The 10,375-nt window shown below is 38.8% G+C and overlaps 2 protein-coding genes across 2 annotated transcripts; both read left to right on the top strand.

The window, feature by feature from the left end:
• Positions 1-387: 387 nt before the first annotated feature.
• LOC126377623 (juvenile hormone epoxide hydrolase-like) lies at positions 388-2,338 on the top strand. Its single transcript, XM_050025467.1, has 2 exons — positions 388-653; positions 1,535-2,338. The coding sequence occupies exons 1-2, from the start codon at positions 562-564 to the stop codon at positions 1,761-1,763; spliced, it is 321 nt and encodes a 106-aa protein (XP_049881424.1). The 5' UTR covers positions 388-561; the 3' UTR covers positions 1,764-2,338.
• Positions 2,339-4,397: 2,059 nt separating this feature from the next.
• Positions 4,398-9,733, top strand: LOC126377592 (uncharacterized). The gene is made up of 4 exons (XM_050025406.1): positions 4,398-4,587; positions 6,620-6,741; positions 7,498-7,688; positions 8,086-9,733. Exons 1-4 carry the CDS (start codon positions 4,554-4,556, stop codon positions 8,516-8,518), a joined length of 780 nt encoding a protein of 259 aa, XP_049881363.1. The 5' UTR covers positions 4,398-4,553; the 3' UTR covers positions 8,519-9,733.
• The last annotated feature ends 642 nt before the right edge of the window (positions 9,734-10,375 follow it).

Here is a 10,375-nt window from a genome sequence, read left to right as displayed (position 1 = left end):
TGTTTTTATTATAAATAAAGTAATGGCGTTCAAAAGGGCAGCCTGCGCAGCTTCGTGCGTATGCGGGGTCGAGAGGGGTTTTTCTAGTGACGTTCGATGTCATCATCGGCTGTCAAAACGTCAGTCATTCAAAATCTGCGCGAGCACACGCTCCTGTTTTGGAAACCGTTTTTACAAAGTCAATCGCGTTGTACTTCATTTCCACAACTATCAAGAGCCTTCAACAAGTAGTAAATACCACGGAGCAAGTCTACAATATGCAAAAATAACTAGGGAAAATAAACTAGTGGTTTCCCTGTTGTCTTATGTGAACATATTGTCCAGGGCCTCCGCATTATGAGCCGCACTGGACCACAGACGCCGTTACTTGTAATTCTTCTTCTTCGAAAACTGTAACGGCCTTTTTCTCCGCTTTCAGGAGTTGCCTTATCAGACTCCCCAGCTGGACTCTTAGCTTATATCCTGGAGAAGTTCTCCACCGGTACAGACTACCGCCTGGTTTCATCATCCGACGGTGGACTGACCAGACACTTCACCAAAGAGCAACTCATAGACAACATCATGGTGTACTGGAGTACCCAGTCCATTACTACTTCCATGAGGTTATATGCGGAGACTCTTAACAAGAGGCATTCTGCTCTTAATTTAAACAAGTGAGTTGTTAATACTTCTGTTAATAATGGAAAAATGTAATAACTGAGTACTACGGCTCTAGTTAATGTAAACATAAACATAAACATAAATAGCCTATATACGTCCCACTGCTGGGCACAGGCCTCCTCTCAATCAACAAATGTAAACATATTAACTCTATATTCAAAAACCACTGAATTCGACTTCTTCCTTGTCACTTATTTCCTGTTATTAAGTACGTTCTCGTACAAAGATCGCATACTTTCAACATAAGCTTTAAGCAACTTAGGTTTTGACAAAAACCCTATGTTGTGAAGAGTTTTATTTTTGATTTTGTAAACTTTGAGAGGCGATCTACTTTAGCCTAATAAAGTGAATAAGTAACATAGCGATTAAGTGTGGCTTATATAAAATACCCACAGCATGTAACATTAATTTAAATAAAAAAAAACAAAATCGCAACAACTGAATCGACTACATGAGTTTGAATTCATGTTTGGATAATTAATATCACGTGGTTTCCAGAATTTGTGCCTGGTTAACGGCAGTAGACTCGCCCCCTGTTACGTCATGATTATTAATTTGTTTTTTTTATTTTATTTTTGGGTTCTATGCTATGTGTATGTTGCCTGTGCGTGTATTTTGGGTTCTATATTATGTGTGTAAAAAAATAAACACACATGAAATTCCACTTGATATTAACTCAGAATAATGGACATAACAAATATTTTATTGCACAAAGAGGAAAATACAAATTAAAAGAGAAATAGAAAAAGTACAATAGGTGGCCCTGTTGCTAAATAGCAATCTCTTCCAGACAACCTTATTTTATTTTTTTACACCTCTGCCTACCTATGCCTATGTGAAATGTGTTATGTTAACTCTACCATCCTGTTCTCAGGATCCCCACACCAGTACCAACATGGGGTCTGCAAGCCAAGTATGAGATCCTGTACCAGCCCCCTTTCATCCTTCGTTTCAAGTACCCTAACCTCCTGAACACCACTGTACTGGAGGAAGGAGGACACTTCTTAGCTCTTCAGCTGCCGCGCGTGTTCTCACAAGATGTCCTCAAGGCGGTAGCGGCGTTCAGAGACTGGCACAAGAAGAACGCTAAAAGCGAATTGTAACATTCCATTTAAGTAATGATTGTAAAGTAGTTGCTTAAGTAAAATATAAATTCATTTGCTATTCAATAACCACTTTTTACTAACAATATATACCTATGTATTGTAGGATGGACAGGAAACGATCGACTTAATCTTGACTGATACATCACTAATTCACTGTATTGTATCTTAGACATATTATCTATAACCATAGAAAAATTTCATCACAAATTGAGGGAAAACAATCTCAAAATAATTCAGATTTATAATATATTTTTGTTATAAAACACTTTTTTTGCCAACAGTACTAGTTGAAAATCTAACAAATAAATTGATATCAAACTTTATATAAATCGGGGGCATACGCTACGGGGGCAATCGAAATCGGGGGCATACGCTATGGGGGCAATCGAAATCGGGGGCATACGCTATGTAGCCAGCTCATGAACGTCACAACAGTGGCTGTCATACTGTGACAGACTAGTCGTAATTCGTATCATTAGGCGTATTGAAGCTATTCTTCTTCTTATATCGTGTGGGTTGTGAGGTGGATTATTTATTTTTAGTTTGGTGCAATAAAGTGTATTTGTATTGTATTGTATTGTATTGTGGATTACCAACCTTTTCAACCCTGGTGTCAGGGTTACTATTGTGCCGCCAAAGGACCCTGACATGGCTCACGTAACGACTGCGTACTTACGTCAGTAAGTAGTAACTGGGACCAACGGAAAGCAATTGCTTTTCAATAGAAATAGCTATTTTTTTTTCTTGGAAAACCAACAGCTTACAAGACAAAACAATTTAGATTTAAAAATACAAACAAATAGCCAATAAAAAAATAAATAAATAGCTATTGCTATATGAAGCCATTGTAAACAATCCATTGCCATAAACTAATATAACATAAACAGCCTATATACGTCCCACTGCTGGGCACAGGCCTCCCCTCAATAAACCGGAGGGGGTATGGAGCACACTCCAGCACGCTGCTCCAATGCGGGTTGGTGGAGGTGTTTTTACGGCTAATAGCCGGGACCAACGGCTTAACGTGCTCTCCGAAGCACGGAATCATCTTACTTTTTCGGACAATCAGGTGATTCAAGCCTGAAAAGTCCTTACCAAAAAAAGGACAGTCTCACAAAGTGATTTCGACAATGTCCCCATCGGGAATCGAACCCGGACCTCCAGATCGTGAGCCTAACGCTCTAACCACTAGACCACGGAGGCTGTAAAAAGTATAAATCATTATTGAATTATAATCACTAACTGGTACTGAATTAGACATTCTCGTCAAACAAATAATTACTATTTTACTTTATTCGGCTACTCATCAGCCTAATAAAAAATCCAATGAAGAAAGCAACCACGACAAGCTTCAGTTAAAATTTATTCTGACAATAGGCTAATACTTTTTGCTAAACGTCACAACACGAAATTACTATAAATTACTATAGTACGGAATTTGTATGAAAAAGCAACCTGTGACGTCATAGAAAAACGTGATAAAAATCGCACTTATTTACTATTACATTCTTCTTTATTGCAATTCTTAAATATGTTAAATACTTAGAAAAAAGAAAACGTTTTTTGTCACCTTTAGATCTGTCTTTATTTAGTACTTAATTAGAATTTCATAATTTATATTTGACCTAGGAAACTACCCAAATAGAATGTTTATTTACAACATAAGCTCATGACTATATTTACAATTGGGCTAGCCGACATACGTACATACACATATATGATATATAGTTCCAAATTAAAAAGGGCTGTATATAATAATGTTCTTTATTTACAAAAAAACGCCGTATATTTTTAATATAGCAATATTGTTGTAAGCATTAACGATATAATTGCTAATGTATTCTAGGCAGGCGCTTCAACTAAGCTTGGGATATTTCTGTATGGCACGTGTTCACACAGAAATCGTGGTTTTGAGACAAATCGCCCGTTTGCCGTCCGACACGTTTCTGTACCACTCTATGTCCTGTCATCATCTCTCTAGATAGAAGATTTGACAGGTCCGGATTTTTAGAGAAGCGACTCCCTGTCTGACCTTAAAGCCTGAAAGGCATCAGAAAGAAATACAGCTGTCTCTGATATGCGGGTTTCCTCACAATGTTTCCTTCACCGCTAAGTAGGTAAATACATAATTATCATTTTCAAATTCAAATTCAAAAATATCTTTATTCAGTAGGTAACATAGTTACACTTTGAATCGTCAATTTTTACATAACGTACGTCTCATCCGCCTAAAAGTACTGTAGCTTCTCACAACCTGTATAGCCGGGGAAAAGAAGCTGCAAGAAAAACCTCGGTACAGGGCCCTAGAGGTTCTTTAAAAAAATAAATAAACGTAGGTAAAATATTTACAATCCAAACATGAATTCGATAATCATAGCTGGATTTGAAGCTGCGACCTCACAATGGAAGTCAAGCGTTCTTCCGTCTAGACTACCACGGCTCCATTGAACTGTACACTGTAATAAATCAAAAACACGAGAAAGGGACTTAGAGAGTCCCTTTCACTCCGCCCTCTCACTCCCTATTGGTTCCCTCTGAATCCCATTTGACCAATCAGAAGACGGTCCCCCAACCCTGTTCGAAATTTAAATATTTTTATTACAAATTACGTCAGTCTATTCCTAACTGTGGTACTGTGAACATCAATCAACAATGCTTTATCGTGAAAAATAATTGTCGTAAATGTACATTCTTGTTTGTTAATCTTGGTATTGTGTCTCTACGTGATATCCAACTAGAGTATATTTGTGGTATTTTTGTGGGTAAATTGTGTGTTAAAAGTACTTTATGCCAACTATAACAGATATAACAAGAGAAAACGGTAAGTTACATTCAAGTAGAATAAGATATACTTATGCGAGTAGGCGCCGCTACTTCAAAGGCGCACCCCTGATGCCGGGCAGCAGCGGTATCAGTACTGGTTGGAGGCCGAGGAAATGGATTCTGATAGGGCTCTAGCTAGAATATCACCGATTGAGAAATTGGTCGGTGTACTGCGGAACGGACGGCGATTGGGGCAACCACCGTTCTACACGCCCTATCTATGGAGTAATGAAAATGTTTTTACTCCACCGACAAGTGCGCAGCTCTTAAATAAAGAGAGAGAAGGTATACTTAATAAAATATGTACTTACTTAATCAATCAATCAATAATTCTTTATTGCACAAAAACGTAAACTCAGTACATGAACAGACCTTTGGCGGCTCAAGAATAACAACTCTAATTAGTTAGCACATACATATATTTACTTTCATAATCCACTACTTATTAATAATACTTGCACCAATGAGTTATTAATTATAGTAACCCTGACACCAGGGTTGATGAGGTTGGTAATCCAACTTACAACCCACACGATAGAAGAAGTTATTAATTTATCTTAAGTGCAGTTTTCATTAACACAGTTGGCTCGACCGTTATAGACGTTGGTCTAACAGAAAGCTCGGTCTTCTTCTTCTATCGTGTGGGTTGTGAGGTGGATTACCAACCTCATCAACCCTGGTGTTAGGGTTACTATAATTAATAACTCATTGGTGCAAGTATTATTAATAAGTAGTGGATTATGAGAGTAAATGTATTGTATGTGTCAACTAATTATAGTTGTTATCACAGGACGTCGGTATCGACGGAAATGGTATATTTACGGCATAATGCGGAATATAATTAACACAAATGAAATGAAAAAGGCAAATACATTGAGTGAATGAATCATTTTACTAACAATAGGGTCTTGTACTAGGTTCAAGATAAATTATGAAGTTCAAATTGAGTAATGTGATAATACTACTGCTCTCAGATGGGGAGGTGCTCGTCCTAATCAAACAATTCGGCAATTCTCTTGAATAATGTTATATTTTCATAAACAATGTTAACTCTCCAACTCTTCATAATAGATTACCGCAACCGAACAAAATTCCACGTCACCGCCTTTTAAAGAAGGCGGGAAAACGTTCCCGTTCGAAAAAGAAGAAATCAAAATAAAAACAAATGAAATAATATGCCAGTTCCAAATTAAAAATAATAAAGTCGTGACACAGATTCACAACTTTATTGCGTCTGTTATTAAGTTATATGATCTAATAATAATAAAATAAACATTACGAACCCTAACAGTACTAAATAAAGACAGAACCTACCAAACCATTCTGTAAAAAACTAGCCAAGTCTCAATGAAGCTTCTTGTTTATCTCTAAAAAGTGATTTGTTCTAATACCAAATACTAATACCACTTGGTATTAGTTTATTTCCGAATTTATTTTCCATTCCGAACGAAAACCAATACCAAAACAAGTTTGAAGGAATTAGGTACAGTCAGGTTCAGTATTGGTGCTAATATGTGAACCCAAATAAGTCATGTCCTTCTGTCAAAATACGAGCAAAATTACGCGGCAGGCATGTAAGGGAAAAACAAACATCGATTTTGACGAAATTTATTTAATCGATCGATAATTTTATCACGTTGCGTATGTTAGCCCTGATGCCGGGTCTGCATGACAACCGCGCCGCGCGCGGCGTGTATTATATTGAGCGCTTCCAAGCGCGCGTGTTCGCTGATAAGTGGGACTCACCATTGCTGCGCCGATGGTTGAAGCTCCACCTCTCTTAAGTTTTCACTTGCTCTGTTCTATACTAACCCTAGCTTTAAGTTTGCATTGTTACTAACATCTATGGACCTGTGCCTGAAAGGAAATAATTTGAATTTTGAATTTTTGAATTTGAATTAATGATATGAATGGTAGATGGACGTCAAACGGCTATTGATCGAAGCGCTCAATATAATTCGCGCCGCGCGCGGCGCTATTGTCATGCAGACCCGGCTGGAAAGTCTCTTTGATAATTACTGTTTTCACAGTGTATCCACCAGCGATGGCGTCTGATGACTCGACGGATGAGGAACAGGATAGTGAGATGCTCAGCGACGACCTGTGTCTACCTGACAGCGATGATGACACCAGACAGGCTCGGAGCGTTCAGGTAACAGTCATACAGACAAACAGACGCTAGTCAGCTACTAAACACAAAAACAAATTTTCTCTTTGCGAGTTTCCCTAAGCACGGGTAAATGCTATAAAAACGACAAGTAGTCATTTATAATAGCAAAGGTGTCTTCTTTCCGGTAAGTTTAAATGTACATTTAACTGTACTTCAGACTTGTCGATTTAAAGTAATATTAGTACTCAATATTCTTGATAAAAATGGCGCCGGCGTCGGCTTAATGACGATACATAGAAAGAATTTCGCATGGACAGCAGGACGACCAGTAGGCTCTGCACGATAACCGCGCCGCGAGAGACGCGAATTATATCGAGGCCTTCGACCAATAGACGTTTGACATCCATCTACGTAAAAAGCATTCGTGAGTATCGTTTATTGGTCGAAGCGCTCAATATAATTCGCGCCGCGATTTAAATATTCTCTTTGATCAGGGTTGATGGGGTTGGTAATCCACCTGACAACCCACACACACCTATTTATTTGTACTCTCTTGTGTAAGTTGTTTTTGTTACGTTTTATGATTGTAAGTTACGTATTATTCCGTGTCTTGTTTTATATTTGTTATTGCGGTGTCCTTATCCATATATAATAAACGTTTCTTTCTTAATCTCTACATAAAATACTAAAATGCTTACCTGAGGCCGAGTCCAGTGCAGGAAGTTTCGAGTTATGAGCCGTTGAAAAGAAACGAAGACAAAAGACGAAACAAACTTGATCAGATGTTTCTCACCACAGAACCTGACAGAAGACCTCCCGCCTCTTACTTCCTGCCTGCTCCGACCTCCTCGGAAGCTGTTCACCAACTGCCGTGAGCGCTGGCGACAGCAGAATGTGAGCGGAGCCTTCGCCGAGCTAAGGCGACTCGTGCCCACACACCCGCCCGACAAGAAGTTGTCCAAGAATGAGATCCTACGACAGGCTATCAGGTGGGCGATACAACGCTACATTATGATACTAGTGATATGCTGGTACTTACATTAAAAGTGCTGACTTTGTGAGATTTTTTTTCTGTAGCCTAATTGATGTCCAACTGCTGGGCATATTTCCAACCTTCCCTGTCTTGGGCATCGTTCTGCCAGGCATTCCGAAAGGCGTCTAGCTCGTCGTAGCTCGTCCCTCCACCGTCGTCGTGGTCTGCCTCGACGTCGACGAGCTTGTGAGGACCAATCAGATGTAATTTTGGCCCACTTTTGTGTTAAATTTTGTACCGGGTGAGAGCCCTCAGCACTCCCCTTCTGTCCGGCCAAGTAGTTAATGCCATCTCCATACCATCCATACCATCATCCATCATTCGATGTCGTACTTATTACCTAATTGTTACAGATACATCGGTCTACTTTGCGAGGTTCTGGAATGGCAGAAGACTCACGGGCTGTCCACCAACAAGGAGAACGCCAACCTCGCTATCAAGTGCGAATCGCCTCTAAGTCCACAGAGCAGACGACTTCGCCTCAAAAGACAATATTACCCAGAAGACGACCACCCCAGAACCAAAGTCTTCATAGACAATGATTATCAGAAATACGGCAACGAAGAAAATGAGGACTTCAAGAAATACCAGCAGAGATGCAAGGATTTCTTCTTTGGGAAGGATCATTTGAGGGTGTTGAGGAATCAGTACTATTTGCAGCCAAGATGGAGAAGTGTGCCATTCAGGAGTTTGGCGGACAGGAATGGAAATAACTTGCTGATGATAGCACCAGCTCAGAAGAAGGAAGAGGAGAAGGATAAGTGTGGAAAAGATGGTGATAAGTGAAGGGACCTATTCTCCCTTAGTTAGAAGGTACTTTTATTTCGAGAAGATGCATCACCGTTCTATCTTGGCATGGTTTGTTGTAGATTTCACTCAGATGCCATTCAGGTGTCACTAAGGCGGAATCCAACATAACATAAATGTGACTATATCCCAATTGGGGTAGTCAGAGGTACATCTATCGCAAGATGAACTAAGCACCCAAACCTCACCGTGTTTTCTATAGGACAAACGTGATAGTTGGTGAGCTGTGTCGCCGTCTATAATGGTTAAGCCAACTATGTTAGTGAAAGCTGCACTTAAGATACATTAATAACTCATTGGTGCAAGTCCGGTACCAGGGTTCGGATCGGCGGAAACTGTACAGAAGAAAATCCCGTTGAGAAGTCGCATTTATCAAGATCGAAACAATTTGAGATAAATGAATCATCAAGAATGTATTTGGGTGAATATCAAAATTTCAAGTTTGGAGGCGACATTTTTTCGTGAAAAATTTCCGACATGAAAAAGATCCAAAAGGATCCTGGGTTCCACCTAATTTTTCACGAAAAAAATATATGAAAGTTCGCCACCAAACTTGGCACATTTTGATATTCACCCATTTGTTAAGTCTATAAGTATAGGTTTTTAAAATGTTAAATGTTTATAATAATAATTATTACTTAACTTTTCGGAACGCAGATCTCAACCAGACACAATGTACTTAGGGTGGTATTAATAAACTAATCTTAGCTGAGACTGCTCTCAAGATCATGCTCAAGTCCCTGTTTTTATATAAGACATTGACATGATCTTGAGGTCAGTATGAAACGTTATAACCTTTGCTGAATCTAATTAACTTCTCATCTCCCGTGATACCAGGCGCAATAGACTTTAAGGGTGGTATTAATAAACTAATCTCAGCTTGAAAACTGACCTTAAGATCATGTCAATGTGACAGTTCCCATATAAAACAGAGACTTGAGCATGATGTTGAGAGCAGTCTCAACTGAGATTAGTTTATTAATACCACCCTTAAAGTCTATTGCGCCTAGTATCACGGCAGATGAGAAGTTAATTAGATTCAGCAAAAGTTATAACGTTTCATACACTTACCTTTTCTTTCAAGAATAAAATGAAAATAATACGATGCTCAAACTAAATGAGTTATTCTGAGGCACTTTTGTTATTAGTAATACGTAATTATAATTACCTATTTATTGTATTTGACAAAAATATAAATAAAGTAGCGTTTTTAATAAAAACAGGTTACTGTTTCATTGGCCCCAATTCCTGCAGAGACCTCCTAATTTAATTTGAAGTTACACCCGCCATTTTCTTATCCGCCGAAAAGGAAAGGGACGGATGATTGACAACTGTCAGTTTTAAAATGAATGAATAACAAAGGTGAATAAAATCGGCATCTCGCTGGTATATAAATATATAGAAAATAATCGCACGACCTAATATCGACTGATACATCACTATGCTAATGAATGTCACAACACTAACTTAGTACGCTACTGTGACAAATGTATGTCTTACTTACTACACATTGAGACGATTGTAAAATGTTATCTTATTGAAATATAATCAATAATTTAATAAAAAACAGTCTTTTGACCTTGTGACAAGTGCGGGTTACAGGACTTATAGGCCTGAAGAATAATAATCAATTCAAATACACATACAAAAAACATTGTGTGTGTGTATGTGCGCGCGCGTGTGTGCAGGCGTGCGTGCGTGCGTGCGTGTGTGTGTGTGTGTGTGTGTGTGTGTATGTGTGTGTGTGGGAGTGTGTATTTCAGGGTCTAAGTAAAATTTAGTATCTAACAGTTCAGTTTTAGTAGCTGTTAATGGGCGTGGCGGACACGCCTACCC

This window comes from Pectinophora gossypiella, chromosome 23 (genome assembly GCF_024362695.1).
Source record: "Pectinophora gossypiella chromosome 23, ilPecGoss1.1, whole genome shotgun sequence".
Taxonomy (NCBI): domain Eukaryota; kingdom Metazoa; phylum Arthropoda; class Insecta; order Lepidoptera; family Gelechiidae; genus Pectinophora; species Pectinophora gossypiella.
This window is presented reverse-complemented; position numbering and strand designations above follow the sequence as displayed.